General features: G+C 35.7%; 1 protein-coding gene across 1 annotated transcript in view; it reads left to right on the top strand.

The window, feature by feature from the left end:
- Window positions 1-638: 638 nt before the first annotated feature.
- LOC150102039 (RIMS-binding protein 2-like) overlaps window positions 639-21,372 on the top strand; it is a 540,578-nt gene continuing 519,844 nt past the window's right edge. Inside the window, exons 1-2 of the mRNA XM_090399955.1 lie at window positions 639-823; window positions 6,533-6,602. Of these exons, the coding sequence (XP_090256081.1) occupies window positions 639-823; window positions 6,533-6,602 (255 nt within the window). The remainder of the gene's footprint in view (window positions 824-6,532; window positions 6,603-21,372) is intronic.

A 21,372-nucleotide genomic window follows, 5' to 3' on the forward strand; every position in this document is an offset into this window, starting at 1 on the left:
GGCATCGTTGTGTTATACAGAGGTTTTGGCATAGATATAAACAAAACAAAAGGTAAAAACTGAATTCAATACAATTCTCGAGAAACAATGCGTTTCTGTGTTGAGTCATCGTCTGGTGTGTACTTTCATATAATTAAGGTCATTCGAACTGGTTCTATTATTTCTTAGTAAGTATGTCTGCAAGATTGGAAACAAGCGATAGACATTCCTCCGACAAAAGAAGTTTTTCCTCAAAGACAATTATGGGATTCTTTGTTTGTTTTACAAAAATCATCGATGCTTATCTATGTCTTGTTCCTTTGTTGCTAATGTTGAATTCAATGTAAATATCCTAAGACGTCGTCTGTAAATATTAGTGCAAGCAACTGTCAATTCAGACCGGTTTCGGTTTTGCAATTTGCATTCCGTCAGCCTTCGACATGCCAGCATTTTTCTTTCATTTTATGGGAGCTTCACTTGGGTGTAATGTGGAAACTTTTTTAAAAAAAAAAAAAAAAAAGAAAAGAAACCAGTTATGGAACTACGTATACATTACCATTCCCCATCTTTGTAGTGAAAGTAACAGTAGATTGATAAAGGTAGTTACGGAATGCGTTGGTAGACGTAATTTTCGAGTTTTATAGAAACATCGTATCCACATGAATGTTCGTTGTATTGTTTGGGAAATCAAGGTTGTGAGAGCAGTTGCAATTCTTATCACTACTCGACCTTCTGTGCATGTTTATGACAACATCCCAACCGTGTCTGAGCGTTGCGGAAGACGAGAGACATTTTCCAACAGCAATAACAATAAATTACCGGTCGTCGAGGATGTTCCAACCATGTGAGTTTTATATCCTTTTCTAATCACGAATAAAGTCCAAAATGACAATGTTTACCTGAACTTGGCGGAGATAATGGAGTGGAACTTGCTTGTTATGTATTCCCCGACTAGTTTCATCCCCTCGTGAATCGTCCTTCACATTCGCCTTGATGGAATTTGATCGTAGAGAAAGTTAACAATTTCCGTGTATGTTGAACCGGAAGTCAATTCGAAGCGAACCGGAAGGGTGATTATATCTTTCCATGAAATTATAAGTTTTGAACTGAAAGTTCTGTATAATTTACTTACTTCATTGCATACTTTACAATTATAGAGATTGAATGATTACATTTTGTCTAAAAGAAATTTTCCGCATATTTTGCTCTGAGACTCCTTCAAAGAAAATGCGCTTTAGGTCTCCCACTGGGCAATTAAATCGTCTACAAACTTCTTTTTTTTTTTTTTTAAATACTCAGTACATTTTTAAAGAAGGACCCTACAATATTCATGCTGCAGTGAGATTCAAATGCTGATGCTGAAGCGTGGGGCGTTATAAGTGGGGTGACTCAGGTCTCAGTGATTGGCATATTCTAGAACAGGGGATTACGTTAATGACTAGAGCTACATATTATCAAGCTATCAATAATCGAGTGATGGTCCAATAAATCCATTTTTGAAAAAAAAAAAATTGAAAATTTATTTATTTTAAATAATGTTTGAAAGAGGGAAAAAATCTGTTCTTACAAAAACAGTTCATATATACGAGGTCAATATAATTCCCGGAATGCACCTGTAAAAAAAACCTACGTTCGGAACTATACATTAGTGTTGCCTTCGAAGTAGTTCCCTTCTTGTGCATTTATACACTGGTTTAGACGGTGTGCCCATTTTTGGAAACAGGCCTGAAACTCCTTTTCCGCAATACTCTTGAGTTCCTTTATCACATATAACATCAGGATGTTAACGATGTCAGAAAACTTTCGTCCTTTTAGCACAGTCTTTAACTTTGGAAATCACAGGGAGCTAAGTCGGATGCATAAGCAGGATGACCTAATTCGGTAATCGATATTTTGGCCAGAAATTCTCTCACGATAAGCGCACTATTTCTTGGCGCATTGTCGTGATGGATGATCCACTTGTGAAGCCACAATTCAGGTCTTTTTCTCCGAAGAGAATCTCTTAATCTTTTCAGAACCTCTAAATAGCATTGTTGGTTGACCGTTTGTCCCTGTTCAATGAGTTCATAGTGGACTATCCCCTTGTGATCAGAGAAACACACCAGTATGGTCTTGAACTGAGAACGTGACATGGGTGTTTTTTTTTTTCGGATCTTGAACTGAGAACGTGACATGGGTGTTTTTTTTTTCGGACATGGTGAACCCTGGGTTTTCCACTGCATGCTCTGGCGTTTTGTTTCGGGATAGTACTGGAAGCACCAGGTTCGTCACCCGTAATTACTCTCGTTAGCACGTGCTTATTTGCAGAAAGATCAGTGGTATATGCACTACTTGGAAAGAAGTCAGTGGACACCATAGTATGAGGCACAAACAGCCATGCAGCCCACCTTAATAAGATGAAAGATCTTGGAAGTTTTTTTTTTCCCCCACTTGGTTAGACTATAATAAATTTAGTTTAATCCTTTATCCAAGTGTGAGCAAACAAAGTTTGCACCTGAAGTACTTTCAGGACTGGGGCAACTCGTGGTAAAGGTGGTATAAGTTCTCATCACTTGCCTTAGTATCTCCCATAATGCAAAGCACATCTCCTTGCGGACATGTATAATGCTATGCATTATGGGAAGGACCACTACCTAGACCGGTTTCGACCTTTATTGAGGTCTCGTCAGTGGGAGCCAGACCCACAGGGAAAAAAAACTTCCAACATCTTTCTCTAAATCCAGAGTAATTTAATAATAAGGTGAGACACCTTTTGGCAACTCGTATAGGTAAGTATGACTTCTCCATTGCTTCCACCTTAGTATCACCACCTCTGGGTCTGGCTCCCACTGACGAGATCTCAATAAAGGTTGAAACCGGTCTGGGTAGTGGCCCTTAATGCATAGCAGTATACATGTCCGCAAGGAGCTATGCTTTGCATTAGAGATACTAAGACAAGTAGTGACGAGAGCTTGGTCCACCTTTACCACGAGTTGCCTCAGTTCTGAAGATACTTCAGGCGCAAACTTTGTTTGCTTACACTTGGATGAAGGATTAAACTAAATTTATTATGAAAGATCTCCTTTCGCTGCGATGACTGCAGCAGTCCCCTTAGGACTGCTGTTGTTTCCACAAGTGTAGGATAGCGCTGAATGGGAATTTTGAACCATTCTTCCTGCAGGCATGTAATGAAGTCCTTGATTGTTGTTCTTTTGGCCTCACCCGACACTTCAGTTCATCCCACGGATGTTCAGTAAGGTTGAGATCAGGACTCTGTGGAGACCAGTCAAGTGTGGTGACGTTCATGTGTACAAACTACGCAGTTACAGGATCAGCCTTGCGGAGAATGGCATGGCGGTTTTTACATATTATCTTTCGTAGTCCCCTACGGTCACTTTCGGTGAGTGTGGTGGGCGTCTACTGCGGATAACACTTGCAGTTGACTCCCTGCGCTGCCATCTCAGTATGTTATCACTGACTGATGACCTGGGATGGCCCATTTGTCAACACTTTGCCGAAATAATAGGCCAGCAACCTAACACCCTATCGCGACGTCTCTTTCAAACTTCATCAGCTTCATTCTTGCAGCCATTTCACCAGGGCACAGTTGGTTGCACTGACTCGGGGGCATTGTATTCCTCCAATTTATACAGGCTACAAACTCGTTACAAGGCATGATGCATCTTGTCCATGAGGATGTCCGTGTGTGTGTGTGTGTGTACACTGCTAGTTAATAAGTAATCATCTCCCATCTTTAGGTGGTCTTTCGACATCCATATCCGATATTATAATCCATAGCTTGTTGAGGGTGGTGAGAAGATAGATTTACTCACTCTGTTAACCAGGCCGATCTTTTATAAGCCATGTTGATTGTACTGCAAACAAGATTTATTATGTTAAAGATACCAAGCAATTTTACAAGTTAGGTTTTAATCCTTTTTCCCAAGTAAGCAAACAGACAAGTAAGTCAAGTTTGCACCTGAACATAGTTCAAGTCTGAGGCAACTCGAGTTAAAGGTGGAGTAAGCTTCCATCACTTTCCTTAGTATTTCCCCCTAATAAAAAGCACATCCCCTTGCGGTGATGTGTAATGCTATGCATTAAAGGCAAGGGCCACTACCCAGACCCGTTTCGACCTTTATTGAGGTCTCGTCAGTGGGAACCAGACCCATAAATTCGAAGGTTGAAGTGATGCAGCTTATAAAATTGCTTGGTATCTTTAACATAGTATACCCAAGTTAAAAAACTTTCTACATCTTACTCTCATCCTGAGATTTTTATTTAATAAGGTCAAAGCACCTTGTGGCGACTTGTTTAGGTAAAATCTATAAGCTCTGCATCACTTCAATCTTGGCATCTAAGGGTCTAGCTCCCACTGACGAGATCTCAATGAAGGTCGAAACCGGTCTGGGTATTGACCCTTGCCTTTAATGCATGGCATCGTACATGTCCGCAAAGGAATGTGCTTTGCATTAGTGGAAAATACTAAGGTAAGTGATCGGGCTTACTCCACTTTTACCACGAGTTGCCTCATACTTGAACTACGTTCAAGCTCAAACTTGACTTATTTGGCTGTTTGCTTCACTTGGGAAAAAGGATTAAAACCTAGCTTATAAAATTGATTGGTATCTTTAACATAGTATACCCAAGTTAAAAAAACTTTCTAAGATTTATTATATTGTTTTTATTTTTGTTTTGCTGGATGAAAAACTGTCTACATCAGGATGACTCATCTTTATTTCAACACTCCTTATAAAGCTTTCTCGCGTTCCATACGAAACTCGAATCAAGCCTTTCCAGTCGAATAGCAAATGGCAGAATCTCTTGGAAATTGTACTTTAATGTCATAGAGCAGTGATTTTCAACCTTTTCCATAATACGGCACACCTAGACTAATTATTAAAATTCTGCAGCACACTAAAAATATATTTTTTAATTTTTTGATGATCTGGCATAAAATAGGCATAATTTTGATTGATTTACACACACAAGAAGATTGACGACCAGACACTAATAAATGTGTCCGGTCTTCACTCTTCAATCTGGTCTTCAAATTAATTTGTTTTCATAAATCTCGCGGCACACCTGAAGACCTCTCGCGCCACACCGGTTGAAAATCTCTGTCATAGAGATATTAATTCACATTGATGGTTCCAAGCGATTTTTTAAGTAAAGACATGAACAGTTTTAACGTTAGAATAATTTGATATTTTATTAACTAGATTGCCATGTTTAATAGCTCTACTTCCTTCCTCATGCCATTTAATATAAATAAATTTACCGTTCGCTATCTTGAATAAAAGTTCGCTTCACTGTATTTTTTTATGATTTTTTTTTTTTTTTTCTTCTCCCGGCCTTTGTTGAGAGAGCATATCAGTGAGTGAGAGGGTTTTTCCCATGCTCTGATCATCGCGATGTGTCTCAGTGACTGGACACCCGAATATAAACTCTCATGTCAGTCTGGCTTTGTTACGGTCCCATATCCGTTCAACTATCGTCGCGTTATGGGAGATAATTTGCGTAATCAGTAGCCATTTGAGAGACTTCTTGCAGGGTCGCTCGGCTACACGCATATGTTACGCATGCCAGGGTTCAAAACCTGTATTGTGCATTTTATAGCACTGACCCCTAAACGCAAGGACAGCCGACGACCAATATGTTTTAACAAAGACTAACGGCCGTGGTTCTCGGAAAAAGAAAGATCCCAAATATGATAGCAGTAATGACATAAAGTAGCGGGCACAGTCTGTTCGGCGGAAGAAAAAAAAATTCGTAAATTGGATAAAAGAAAAAAAAAAAAAAAAAAAAACACGTTTCCTGACTATTTCTGATAATTTGTTTTCAGCAATTTTACAGGATCAGATGGACTGTTGTTTGGTTGACGCTGCGTGGGCGAATTGTTATGTATTATCGACAAGTATTTCGGTAGGCGATTTCAGACCTCCAGGCAGGAATTGCCTCCCCCCGCGCTTGATAGATATAGACATGTCGACCAGGTTTTCGTTCTCTCTCTTAACTACCGGTCTAGGTGTGTCAGTTAAGTATTATCATAAAAAAAAGAAGAGAAAAACATGTCTAAACTTTGAATCGTATTATCAAGGTCAACTTCAGTATTAATATTAATTATTATTATTTTTTTATTATTATTATATTAATATAATCGCCGACATTAAATATCCTTTGCTTGTCTACAAGTGTAGATTAATTTCAATTTAATTCAAACGAAGTATCTCAAGGAGAAATTGAAAGTGCAAAATAAACAGTATGAACTTCGTCTGCTTACTTTGGAATGTTTTTTGTTATAAAAAATAAATGGGTTTGATGTTTTGTTAGAGGGCGCACCTCTCCTAGTAAAATAGTAAGTAAAAATAGCGCAAACAAGTGTGTAGAATGACAACGTTGAAACATGTACGTTGCCATGAGATAACGATTTATTAGTCAAGTGACGTGTTGTTTATATACTTATGTAATGCGATGTTGCATAGATGGCATTGATAATTAACAATTATACATACAAAAACGGTGTCTTCCTTTTGAAGACATCTGTATTTATTTTGTTATATTTTTAATCAAGGAAGTACGCTGTAAGTAAAACAATCAAGCTTTCTTCATGCCGTACTTTTTTAATAGGAGTTAAGGCACAGGTATTTTCTAGGATTCTATACTTTTATACCGGCCTTTATTTACATAGGAGAGGTAGGGAAAAATCGTATTTTAAATACTTCTGAACTATTAAAATGAGTCAGTTTCCTTCCGTGTACTTAAAAATAGCCTCTAGTTTTGTAACTTAAATTGAATTTGCAATGGATACAAAAACATTAGTTGAATTTATACGATTTTTTTTGTCAATGAAAGAGAATAAATATCCATAACTGTTTTATTCGTACGTAGGCAGTTGACAGTGATTTATTCACAATTTCTCCTTTTTTCTGGTTATTTAATATTTTACTTTTCGACTACTTCTTTATGATCATTCTCCCAAATGGGCTGATACTGTATTCGCGAAGGACATAACGAAGTACAGAAGACTGCAATATTTGACCTCAGATTTTTATAATTAAGACTCTGCAAATAGGAAAACTTCGCAATAGAATGATAGACGAAATCATATGATAAGATGAAAACGAAAATAATCTTAAGATAATCAAAGGGACTTTTTGACCTCTCCCACTGGGAAAAATCGCAAGCTGAAGCATACGATTCGGTTAACCCGATTCTGCAGTGCAATGTCCAATGGCTACCAGTCGGTATGTTTTTCAGACGTTTATTTAATATCTTAACAATTAAAGCAGCCTTGAGACTAATGCTTAGGTATGAAGCATACACACCCAGACTAGATGTGTCTCTTATAGACACTAGACTTATAGCGATACTCTAATATACACTAAATAGTATAACTATATATTTTGTAGCACGAATGTGAAGAGATTTGTTGAGAAAACTAATTAAAACATATTAAGCAGCAAAAGTTATAAAATAGAACCCTTGGTGCCCGGCTTCCAGTTACGCGATTCCCAGAAACCTTTTCCCTGAAAATTCCTTATCCATCTCACTAAATATATTCTAATTATGGTTGGCTGAAATCGAATCATAGCCTAATGTATTTCTCTTCGTAAAATCCAGACAGATATGTCAATATATATATGGTCTCTATCAAGTGTTCTGGATGCGAGTCCACATTTAAGTTTTCCATTTCTTTGTCTATAAGACTAATTAATCTATAATTCAATATTTTATATAATGAACCGTCCTTATAAACTGGTATAATCCTTGCAAATTTCCAGTCGAAAGGAACTATTCCCAATCTTAGCGATTTATTGAAGGCATCAAGTGGCTTGACAAGTTTCGTGTTTGTTCTCTAGACTGGGGAAACTGAATTATTTGACCTTCATCCATCCACATTACTGATGGTTTATAGTGGTGAGATCCACATAAATTTAAAAAAAAAAAAAGAAAAAAAAAAGAGCACCAACTGTAACACGATATGTCATTTCTACTCCTAGCCTTATCCACTACAATCCGCATCACATTTCGCACACAATTTTCCTTTTCCGGTCTATCATTCCTCGTTCAATCTCACCTTTGTCTACTGTTTTTCTTGTGGTCTAATCTTGGAGACCTTCTTCAACGAATCTCTACTCTTGTTTAAGCGGTTACTTTGCGAATGAAATGCAGTCTGTTTATTATTGCTATAATTTCTATTAAATTTCACCCTGTGTTATGTAGTTGTCTTGCCATATCCCCCCCTCCAAATTAGCCCTTTCTTAAAATTCCCATTTTTTGCTCCCTTATCACAACTTCGTTGATTTCATTTTGCCTATCAACGGTAAACGATCACCACTACTACAACACCGTGGCCCGAGGTAAGTGATGAATCCCTAGTCCATTGATGAATATGTTGATTTAAGAACACCTGCCGCAAATTAAATTAAGAAATTGTTACTAATTCTGTTTACGGTCTTTTTGTTTTTATTTACCTAATTAACATCACCAGTATTAAATATCCTACACCAGCGTTTTTCATCGCGATCTTGTACATGCAGACATATACATACATACACTAAAACCGAACCAAATTTGACGAAATAATATGCGCTTCTTACTACATATAATAAAACAAAACCATAAAGTTAATATCAGGTATGATTTTATTAACATTTAAATACAACATAGAAAAAATACCCCAAAATAAACATTACAATAACAAAAATTATAAATATTTTATTTAATGGATCTATTTGTGTTTAGAGTTAGATTTGAACATTTTGTACAAAAGCAAATTGATTTAAGAAATCTGTGATCTCCCATGTTATATTTTCTGTTATTTCGTTAAAAAAAATGCTAGTCAGAACCCACTAAACTGCTTTCACTACCCACTAATAAGTCGCGATCCGCTGTTTGAAAACCACTGCCCTGCATCCACTCTCTGTGGTATAAATGAGGGCGAATTCCTGTTGATAAACTGTTTATTTAACAAAATACATTTACTGGTCTTCAGTATATTCTGCCTTGTCACTGCTACCCAACATTTGGATAAGCCATGTGTTTCTTTCTGTCCGTAAGCATTTTATTGATGTGTTTGACAAGATGGGTCATTTTAGAAGCCTTGTCATTGGTACTGAAGCGAAGTAGTTTTTTTTCAACTTGAGAACAGTGGCGGTTCGTGGCTTGAAATCGTGGGGGTGCTGCAACTTTCGAATATACATACACACTGTAAGTACAGTATACATGTTTGGATAAAATATCAAAATTACGGTAAAAAAAAAATTAAACATGAAAAAATATTGTTTATTATCGATAAAATTATACAATTTAGTTTATATTATACAGTTGTTATACAAAATTACTTAAAAATAAAATCCATTATCATAACCCCAATAATGTTCTAAAATAAAAACTATAACAAATGTTACGTCTTTAATTGTAATGTCCAAATATTTAAAGAGACGAAGTAAACACGATAAGCACTACGAACACTCTACTCCTGGCGCAAACTGCATATAAACAACAGTGGAACTGCGCGACGGACAGTGCGCATTACGCTAATAGCTCGCATCTCACTATGACGTGCATATGCTTGCGCACGTAGCAAATACTAGCAATACGACACTGTGGTAAACACAGTGCTGGTAGCGTCCTTCGCTCTCCTAAGTGCTACAAGATGGATTTTTATTATTTTTTATACAAAATAAGAAAATTGCATAGGATTGTTGATGATAAAATTAAATATTCCAATCACATCTAAAAAAATTAATAAACATATTTACATATCCAGAAAAATTGGGGGTGCTGCAGTTCCGTAGTGCCTATGCAGGAACCTCCCCCGCCAGAAACAGAAATGACGATACAGGACGTTTTTTAGTTTGACTTACGACTGCGTGATGACGGTAACTGTCACGTCTTCCCAATGACCACGCATGCGCATTGTGCAAAACTTTGAAATGACCGTAAATTTAATGAATCACAGTTTACGTCCTTATCGTGAGCAATAGCATCCCTCGTCTTTTTCCCTAGTTGGTCTTTTCTAACAGTATAATTTCGTCACGTACTTCCTCATCAAGAATCCTGTTTTGGAAACTCCTATAATTTGCGACTTACTCTCTCACATCCCTCCATTTGTGCATAATGCAAGACAGTTCATTAATGTGTTACTAGAGTGGTACGTAGAAAGCGAAATACAAGCAAAAGAGGAAAGAAAGAAAAATAGTATCCCTGATGATCTCATGATTGTTTAAGGGTTGAATTTTCAGCTAACCATAAAAAAAAAAACATTCGCTCGAATTACAAAATCAGCTACGATGTTATTTCACAGTCATTCTTGTCTTTCTCGTCAAAAACAGTTTTAACAAGCAGTTCGACAAGTACACAAATAGATTCTTTCGGTTGTTCCTTGTCAAATGTGATGGTTGTGCATTGCCACGAATACCATTAGCAACCTGTTTTCACAGAGACCGGTGACATCTCCCACATATACACACACACAAAGGTCACGACCGTATACCCAGTACGGTGTAATGCACTGTCTTTACAAGGGTTGGATTGTTTACGATGAGTCGCTATAAATAGTTTATGGGTATTAAGGTCAGGAAAATAACGACTTTGATTCCCGAATGGTGATAACCTAACGGGAAGACGTGAAGCTTCGGCTTTATAAAGACACACAGAAAGTGAAATTGAGGGTTGAAAGGATACTCCTGTCTCGGAAAGATTACACTTCGTTTAGTCCTAATTAAAAATAATTTATATTATGTTTTTAACCGTTATATACTACGTGACCCCAATATTGGAGCGTCAGTTACCATAAAGGAAATTCATTGAGAGCGACTGCGCGCTTGACGAGGCTAATTGATCTTTTCTCTGCGTCAAAAAAACCGAAAAGGTTTTTGTATGCAGGCATTGAAGAGTTCACGAGTTTCTCCTGTGCACGAGAACAATCCGCTCCTTTTGTGCGACTTCGAAATTTCTTTCAGTGCAACCAACGAAATAGAATCACGTGTAAGATTGCTGCCATTATTTAAGGGAACAACGACCTGAATGGAGTGAGAGAGGGGTGGAATAGTGGGGGGAACGAAGGTTGTCTCATCCAGCCAACTGAATCGGTTATCGCGTTCTGTACTGAGCGAATATCAGTCTGTCCATTCCTATACATCATTTCCTCTCTTTTGGCACATTCGCGCTCAAAATAGCTGACAGCAAGTGGCACGTTACGTTTTCTGAGATCTAGCGCTTGTGACGTCACAATACGTACACGACCCCCATTTCTATTTAGTGTCTTTAAAGTATTTCGTTCTCTGTAACAGTGAGTGAAAAGCCAGTTCAGGTACAATCACTGTTTGCGTGTTCGAAACGAAAGCTTTCCAATACTGCACACGCTCTCAAATACAACACAAATGTACACTAACAGAACACCAATAGTACACGTACACTTTTTTATTTTAATTTTCATCTGTGCTATAGAGCACAGGCTGATTTTGAAAACACCTTTCCAGTTATTAAATACGAGGGTGGTCTGAGATGTTCTCGTTCTCGACCATAGATAAGAAGAGATTTTTTTTTCTAAGTTGGTACATAAGCATCCGTGTGAATTGCAAGTCAGTATTTTGCAAGTCGCTTTGTTTTATACAGCTGTCTGAAGCAGAACTGTTGTCTGTATCCCTTGAAATGGATAAAATTTGAGCATCGTGCGGTTATAAAATTGTTTGTAAAAGAAGGTTTAACGCCAAAAGAAATTCATAAAAGTTTATGGTCGCTCTTCTCCTTCGTTTTCGACAATTAAGAAATAGCTTGTTCAAAAAGTGTAACAACACCAGAAATCATTAGTAACAGCAGGGGAACTCTGGACCAGATCAAGATAAAATAAGGATTCGTGACGTTGTTGTGTGATGAGATCATTGACGTCATGAGATTGGAATGTTTGGAATTTTTCTGAGGAACATATGTGTGGGTGACGACGTTTGTTTGTTTTGTTTGCGTATGGCATTATGGGTGATGGATAGTGATAAGATAAATTTTGGAATATTTAGAATTTTGCTGGGGTCCCCCCCCCTTCTGTCAGGGACATCACGTGGTGTGTGTGTTGGGTTAACGTTATGTGTTTGGAAATTTCCGAGGAACATATGTATCTCTGTGATATCACATGGTGTTTTGGTTTGACTATGGAATTGTGGGCGATGTTTTTGAGATAAGATATCTTGGAATTTTACCAGGGTGACACACATCCGTCATTGTCGTCATGTTTTGTCTTTGGTTGTCTATAGATGGCAGTAATAATTTTCCAATACATATTGATATGTGGAGCGATCTCGAAGGAAAAGAGAAAGTTTTCTTCTGTAATTTGCTGAGTCCATAACTACTGTTGCTTTTCCCTTGTCAGCTTTAGTGATAATGAAGTGATTATTTTTTTCTCAAGGACTGTAAAGATTTCATTTCAGAAGGAGATATGGTGGAAGGAGGAAGTTTAGCCTTAAGTAGAGAAGACGAAGCAACTTCTAAGCGAAGAGCATTAGCTTTATCACTGGTTAGATGATTAAGATTCCTTTCGATGTTAACTAGGAAATCTAGATATGGTATTTTATTTGAAACAATAGAAAAATCATGTCCTTTTGACAGGATGAGGGTTTCGCTTTTAGTCCTCTTCGCATCTATTTTCCCTCAACCATCTTTTTGGGTAAGATATATAGATGACATCTTTACTATTTGGCCTCACAGCAAAAACTCTTTACCTTCTTTTTTTAAATAGTATTAATTCCTTGCATCATCGCATAAAGTTTACTATGGAATTAGAAGAAAACAACCAGTTATCATTTTTTTTTTAGACGTTCTCCTCATCCGGTCACCTTCAAATATTCTTACAACTACAGTATACAGGAAACCAACGTTCACAGGTCGTTATATTCATAAAGAATCAGCCCATCATCCATGTCAAAAAACAGGAATTATAAAATGCCTCATCAGAAGAGCCAAAACTAATTGTTCTACTTTTGATTATCTACAGAAAGAACTTTATACTATCCAACAACACATGAAACTCAATGGCTTTTCTGAAAAAAGTACTCAACGTCTTCTCAATTCTTATAATCCTCCACAAAACAACAAGTTTCAATACGTTGAGTGCCTATTCCTTATATCTCTGGTATTTCAGAACCTATCGCAAGAATTTTAAAGAAATATGATTTAACAACTACGTATTCACCTATTAACAAATTGTCTTCTCATTTTCCTTCTCCTAAAGACAAACGCTCAACTTTATCTCTTCCTGGAGTTTATCAAATTCCTTGCAACTGTGATCTCTCTTATTTTGGACAGACTGGACGTTCTCTTGAAAAAAGAATTCAAGAACATCAATCATCCATTCTTCACAACAAACCTGAAAAGTCTGGATTGGCTTAACACGAGATTGAAACTGACCACAGCATCCTTTGGTCCAGGACTCGCCTCTTACATAGATCCCGTTATAGGTTCGAACGTTTGTTCAAGGAAAACGTGGAGGCCTTGCTCCATCGCCCCAACCTGAATCGTAATGACTGTATATCTATATCAAAAATCTGGGAAAGTCTAATCAAGATTACTCATTAATTTTTTTATTTAAATAGCAAATTCAATCATGTTTCTACTTCAAAATATTCCGTTTCATGCTTAGTGATATAACATCACGCGGGGTGTTCTATTTTTAACGATCTATTGTTAGTATTCTAGCTTGTATTTTTTAAACTGTTCTTGTAATACCACTGAAGATGGTCTGCTATTTCCAGACCGAAATATTTGGTTAAATATCTTTCTTGTGATTACGTGATTATATCATTCAGTCTTATGTCACAAGTATCCTTGAAACAACTAACTGAGAAAAATTAATAAATAAATAAAATGTATGTGAATTTATTTTCCAACACTGTAGATTTCTCATTACGTCTTATCTTAAAGATATCGCTCTTATCCGGTCGCCAAATTGTTGTACATAGATGAAAAATCGTGTGTTTAGGTTGCAACTCTTTGTTCCCGTGGGAAATTATTGCTGTAGTAAATTAACGCTTACGTTTATTTTTTTTTTTAAAAAAAGAAACATGACTATTCATTTTACCTTCGATTACTTGTGCTGTTAAACTATTTCAGTAGCTGAAATTTATTTATTTTTATTTATTTTTTTCTTTAGCATTAGTAATTTTAATTAACGGATATGAGACAAATAAGGTTTTGCACTCGCCATAGCGTTTTCTTTTAGAAACTTCTTTTGTCAGCACAACAAATAAATAGTTTTTTCTTATTATTTCAAATGAATATTAGCTCTGTAATATATACTTCCTTAATTTCTATTTCTATGTTACCTTTTATTTGACTGTAATATTATTAACTCTATATTATTCTGTTATTCAGTATATAATATAGTATATATATGATATTATATACTGAATAGTATATAATATTATTCAGTAAATTGCATTTACTGAATCTAACATACAGAAATTAAACAAAGTGAAAAAGACAGTATTTCCCCCCCCCCTTATTCTTCTGATTTAATATTTGCATTATTGTTCATAGTGTATGATTTGCCACTGGTGTTTACGTGTAATTCATGTGATTTTTCTCCATGTGACATTTCAAAACAAGTTGCCCTATGGTTTTTACATAGTTCAACTATGTAAAACTCATTTCCGTTAGTCCCAATTGACTGTTGTCCTCTCAGCCCAACATTTATTTCACAGTAGGGATATATATATATATATATATATATATATATATATATAACACAATTATTACATTAGATATTCTTTCCAACACAAATAAATAATTATTTATTCTTATTTCAAATGAAAATTAGCTCAAAAAGAAAGAAATAAAAAAAAAATTGTAAAGAAATAAAGTGTTTACCCATCAAATAAATATTTTTGATCACAGCAAATAACAAATTCAGCTTTATCAAAGTTTTGAAATTCATGCACATATTGTTTTCATCATTTGGTATCATTTAAATGAAGAACGGGTCTGGCTATTAAGTTCGTTAATGTTTTTTGATTTTTCTCTTCCAGTGGTGAGTATTTTTTGATATATGCATGTTGAGTCGTTTGTTATCTGCATGCTACAATATGTTTTTATTTTTTTGTCACTTTTCAGTTGAAATATTCTCCACTAAAATTATTTAATACCCATTTAATTTTGCTTCCAAGAGTTGATACAGTTTCACTGAGTGGATTTTCAAAAAAAAAAACAAAACAGAGTCTCTGGTTAGTTTGTTGCATGAAATTTCACAAGGAAAAAATGTTAAGGTCTTTGAGGGCTTGCATGAACAAATAAGACTTAATTCAATGAATCAAAAAAAGTCTCTGGTTATTTTACAGCATGAAATTTCACAAGGAAAAAAATGTTATACTCCTTAAATTTGTATAACATATCAACGACACCCAATTTGTTCATTTAAATTTACACATTTTATTTGAATGAAATACTATTTACAAATTGTATTTACTGAATCTAACATAAAGAAAATAAATAAAGTGAAAATACAATCTATTTTTTATTCCTTAATCTTCTTATTCTTAAATTTGCACTGTTGTTCAAAGGTTTTCCCATGCTTGCAGAAATGTCATCATGTGGTTTTTGACATTGTGACTCTCATCTGAAAGTTAATTTTTCATTTGGTGATCGTTGGGAATTTATTACTGTAGTAAAATTAAGGGTTGCATATTTATTTTTTTTGAAACCAATACATATACTTCTGAGAATTATTAAAAGCACAGAATCTTTCATTATGTTTCCAAAAGCATTTAAAAGTACACCTTACGTTTTCACGTTTTGGGCATCCAATTTCATTTAAATCAAGAACAGGCCTCCCTATTAACTTCGTTAATGTTTTTGATTTTTCTCTTCCTTTGGCAAGTAATATTTGATATTTGCATGTTGATTCTATCATCCAATTTCTTTGTTTGTCCAGAGATAGTGAACCAATTTCCCACTTCAGCTGATGGTTATATTTTATTAACCAAGAATTCTGTTTTTAACTCTTTCAGGTAATTCATTCCAACTACAAGGTGATTCTGTCAATGCATATCTTACAATAATTCCATCAGAAGTACAAATTTCTTTAGGAAATAAATTTGAAGTCTTATTCAAAAGAAAATTTACATCAATTATACCAATGATAATCGAAAATTCGTATTTTCCCCCAATGTAGCTTTTGCATATTCGTTTTCCTTTTCATTCTTCTTCTTCTTACATTACTTCATTTGGCACCACAAATAAAAAGTTATTTATTATAATTATTATTTCACTGATTATTAGCTCTGACCTTATATTTTATGTTAACTTTCTGTTACAAAATTTTGATCAATTAGAACTTTCAAAGAAACTTTCAAAGAATTTGTGGCTCACCCATTATTTTTACATTACCAAACACAACACAAAACAGCAGCTGCAGTGGATGAACGATTACCTTAAATCCAAAATCACTCGATTCTATGGTATTTCTTATAGTACTGCTTACACTTACCATGCCCTACCCTGACTGTTCTTTCAAAAATGAACCTTTTGCACAGATCACTCAATGACATGTTTTTGCATGCTCTTGGATATACTGTTTTTGTGTTTTTATCTTACTTTGTGTGGGGAAAGGTAAAATTTGTATATGTGTTATCTGGAGATTACAAATATTTTTTCTATACCAAAATTCAATAGTTTAAGTCATGTTTTGAGGTTAATTATCTGCTGTCTCTCTGTAAAACAACCAAATTCTAACAGATCGGATTTTTGCTTATGTGAACGAATTGTTTTGAGATAACTCAAACAATGTCAATAGGTAGCATTACACAATTTCAAAAATAATCAATTGCATGGATATCAGTTTTCAACACTTTTTTCCCCTGTTCCTGGCATTAATTTCACAGTAGTGAATTTTTTACAATAAATAAACAGAATGGGTGAAAGTATAAAGTTATGGATTTAAATATCAAATTCTAATCAGAATAACTGAGTGAAAAATTCGCTCTGGAAAAACACCACAACAAAATCACACATCTTTGTTCATTTTAGTTTACAAATGCATATTTTATTTTGCTAAAATACTATTTACAAGTGTATTCAGAGGAAAAAATCGAAAAAACATGTAATTACCTAAAAATATTTTACAATTCATGACTTATTTTTCACGGTATTAACACCACCACAAAACGTTTATCAACAAGGATGTTTTATTAACGCTAATATTTCGCTGATTTTCAACTCAGCATCATCGGAGCACAACACACATGTAAACGCGACAGTGAGTGAGTGAAACAATATAATTTCAGAAAGACAAAAGATCTAAAGTCCTATTTTTGGCGCCCTCTAACGGAAAAAAAAGGCAGCAGTTATCCAGGAGTTTTTCTTAGAATAACCGTCTCCCAAATTTTTGGCAAATTAATGCAACCATATTTGTTAAGGTTGGGAGAATTCTTCAAAGCCATTGCTGACTCAAAAAATAGTCTTTCAGATCTATAATGACTCCTAAATAGCACATTCGTTTTCCTCCATCTAATCCTGTGTGAAGGAGTGTCCAAAGTGTGGTCTGCCAGTCCCGACTTGCCATAGTAATAGTAGCGAATGTATCTTTCATGTTCTTCCAGGCGGATGTTCACTGATCTTCCTGTTTGCCCATAATAGGCCAAGTCACAGTCACATGGAACTTCATACACTCCTGGGTGTGCTAAAGGGTGAAGTTTATCCTTTGGTGAGTGGATCAGAGTTGCCAGCTTGACATGAGGTTTGAAGGTGGTGCGAAGGCCATGTTTCAACAATACTTTGGCTATCTTTTCCGATGTACCTCTGATATAGGGAATAGAAATGGTCATGTTGTATTCTTGTGTATTAGGGGGGGGCAGAGTAATGGGCCTATGTAGTATTTTTTCTATTTTGTAGGGATTGTAGCCGTTGGCTAAGAACGTATGGCACAGGTACTGGAGTTCAGTGGTCAGAGCTGTATCGTTAGAACAAATGGCTCTGGCTCTGTGTGTAAGTGTTTTTAAAATGCCGTACTGTTGGACTGGATGATGATGTGATTGTTTATGTAGGTATCTTCCTGTGTGTGTAGGCTTCCTGTAAATAGTAAAAGATAGTGATCCATGTGAAAGGCGGGTGACTAATGTGTCAAGAAATGGTAAACAGTTATTTGATTCTTTTTCTACTGTGAAGTGAATTTTGGGGTGTTGGCTGTTTAGGTAGGTGACAAAAGCATCCAAAATGTCTTGTCCATGGGGCCAGATGGCAAACACATCATCTGCATAGCACAACCACACTAGTGGCTTGTATGTAGCTGTGGTAAGTACTTTGTTTTCAAAGTGTTCCATGTAAAAATTTGCTAACGGGGGGAGAGGGGGGAACCCATAGCAGTACCATTAATTTGTTTGTAGAATTCCCCCCCATGTAAAGTAACCTGCATTCATGGTAAATTGAAATAATTCAAAAATATCTGGGGGAAATTTAGACTTGATTAATTCAAGAGTGTCTATAAGTGGTACATTGGTAAATAGGGAGATGACATCGAAACTAACCATTATGTCTGAATTTTTTAGGATTAGATTTTTAACTAGTGTTTTGAAATGGATAGAATTTTTTACAAAAGTAGAGGAGTTGCCAGTAAGAGGGGAAAGCGACTTAGCTAAATGCCGGGCCAGTTTATACAAGAATACAACATGACCATTTCTGTTCCCTATATCAGAGGTACATCGGAAAAGATAGCCAAAGTATTGTTGAAACATGGCCTTCGCACCACCTTCAAGCCTCATGTCAAGCTGGCAACTCTGATCCGCTCACCAAAGGATAAACTTCACCCTTTAGCACACCCAGGAGTGTATGAAGTTCCATGTGACTGTGACTTGGCCTATTATGGGCAAACAGGAAGATCAGTGAACATCTGCCTGGAAGAACATGAAAGATACATTCGCTACTATTACTATGGCAAGTCGGGACTGGCAGACCACGCTTTGGACACTCCTTCACACAGGATTAGATGGAGGAAAACGAATGTGCTATTTAGGAGTCGTTATAGATCTGAAAGACTATTTTTTGAGTCAGCAATGGCTTTGAAGAATTCTCCCAACCTTAACAAATATGGTTGCATTAATTTGCCAAAAATTTGGGAGACGGTTATTCTAAGAAAAACTCCTGGATAACTGCTGCCTTTTTTTTCCGTTAGAGGGCGTCAAAAATAGGACTTTAGATCTTTTGTCTTTCTGCAATTATATTGTTTCACTCATTCACTGTCGCGTTTACATGTGTGTTGTGCTCTGATGATGCTGAGTTGAAAATCAGCAAAATATTAGCGTTAATAAAACATCCTTGTTGATAAAAGTGTTTGTGGTGTTGTTAATACCATGAAAAATAAGTCATGAATAATCAGCAATGCCTAAGCTTATCTGTTAGAATATTTTACAATATTTAGTTTACACTCTTAACATTTTCCGAAGAGTTCAATAAAGAAAATTTTTGTTACTCTCACTCTTTTTTGGTTACATTACATCAAAATAGCTGGTCATGCAAAACAGTTTTTAGATCAGATCCCATGGTAAGCACAGATCCATACATTTAATATTGTGTCAGTCTGGAAATGCCACCATGCCTCCCTAAACTTTCTGTGTATTCTTTTGTCAACAGATATACACAAACAGTTTTCGTAAAATGTTCGTAAATGTCCCAAAATAAAAAAATCTTTATTAAATTGGACAAAATCCTGAAAGTCTAATTTTACCATTGATGAATTTAAATGATTAGCGATAATTTTACCCATGATATGAATAGCTGGCAATTCAGTTTCCAAAAATAGTAAATGATTATCAGTGTCATACATTTTTGTTGAAAATCTCTCAGCTTCTTCACAACTAATAGAGAGAACTTTACTTTCATCACCTCCTGAATCATCGAGTATTAGTTCTCCATCTTGGCATTTTAGAATATAACACTCACTGTGGTCATTTCATGGTCAACTCTTCTCTGCAAGTAGCCGAGGATATCAGACCACTTCCTGCGTAACTTTTCTGAAGGGGTTCTGGATAAATACATCACAATGTACGTGTCTTCTAACATAATAATTTGTTTCCATTCTTTTAGAGCTATTTGAAGCTCTAAAAGAATGGAAACAAATTAAAAAGAATGGAAAAAAAATGGAATGTGGTCACAAAACACCACAACAATACGATAGCTGCACTGCCTGAACGAATTTGGCATAACTACAAAGTTACTTGACTCATTTGTTTTCCTTATAGTACTGTTTACCTGATCCTTAACCTTAACCATTACTTCCAAAATGAAACTTTCATGCAGATGGTTCACGGACATGTTTCTGCATGCTCTTGGATATTATGTTGATGTGAGATTATCTTACTTTGAGACATCATAGGGCAAATCTTATCTCTGTGGCTCGAAGGGTATTGTATATTATTTGTCCTTATTATGTTAAGTATTTTATCCTCAAAAAGTGTTTTTGTTGTTAGACCATGTGACTAGTTCTCTCACTCATATGTCCGAAATTGTTGGGATGGGAAAAAATAGCATTAGGTGGTGGAAGTGAAAAGGTGGTCAAGAAGGTGACAGAGGTCTTCCCTGCAATTTCAAAAGAACGTGTAGGATATATTTTGCATGAAGAATTGCAAACGAAAAAAAAGCTTTGCACAAGATGGGTGCAGCACTTGTTCACAGCACATCAAAAACGCACTGGCATGAAAATCTCTCAACAGTGCTTGGAGCGTTTTAACAAAATAAAACTGATTTTATGCATCGATTTTTTACTATGTATGAGACTTGGATTCACCATTACACACCAGAATCCAAACAGCAGTGGAAAGAGTGGACAGAAGCTGGTTGTTCAGCGCCAAACAAGACAAAGTCGATTCCATCAGCTGTTCTGGGATGCTAAAGGCATTTTGTTTATTAATTATCTTGAAAAGGGTAAAACAATAACCAGGGAATATTATTCTGATCCTTTAACCAGACTAGACAAAAAAATCATGAGAAAAGACCCGGTTTGTAGAAGAAAAAAAATTATATTTTTTGTCAAAAAATCAAGTATTTTGGCAATGGGAAAATTAAGGGATCTGCTCTATGAATTGTTGGAACATCCACCCTATTCCCAGATTTGGCTCCCTCTGACTTCTATCTCTTCCCAAGACTAAAACTCTTCCTCGCTGGTCAGCGTTTTTCTTCGTTTTGCAGTTCTTACTGAGAACCACTACAGGGAAGGGATAATGTGCTGCAGCATCGCTGAAATAAATGTATTGGCCTTAAGGTAGATTATGTTGAAAAATAAAAATAATTTTGAAATATAAATTCGTTTTTTCATTGTTAGGCCGAGAACGTTTCAGACCACCCAAGTATATCTGTTCCACTCCATTCTTAATTTTTAGGCTAATATTGTTGACAGAAAACAAAAAAAACTGTCACATTTTGTTGCGAATA

Source organism: Typopeltis vanoorti, chromosome 11 (genome assembly GCF_054136105.1).
Source record: "Typopeltis vanoorti isolate ZY-2024b chromosome 11, IOZ_Tvanoo_1.0, whole genome shotgun sequence".
Classification (NCBI taxonomy): Eukaryota; Metazoa; Arthropoda; class Arachnida; order Uropygi; family Thelyphonidae; genus Typopeltis; species Typopeltis vanoorti.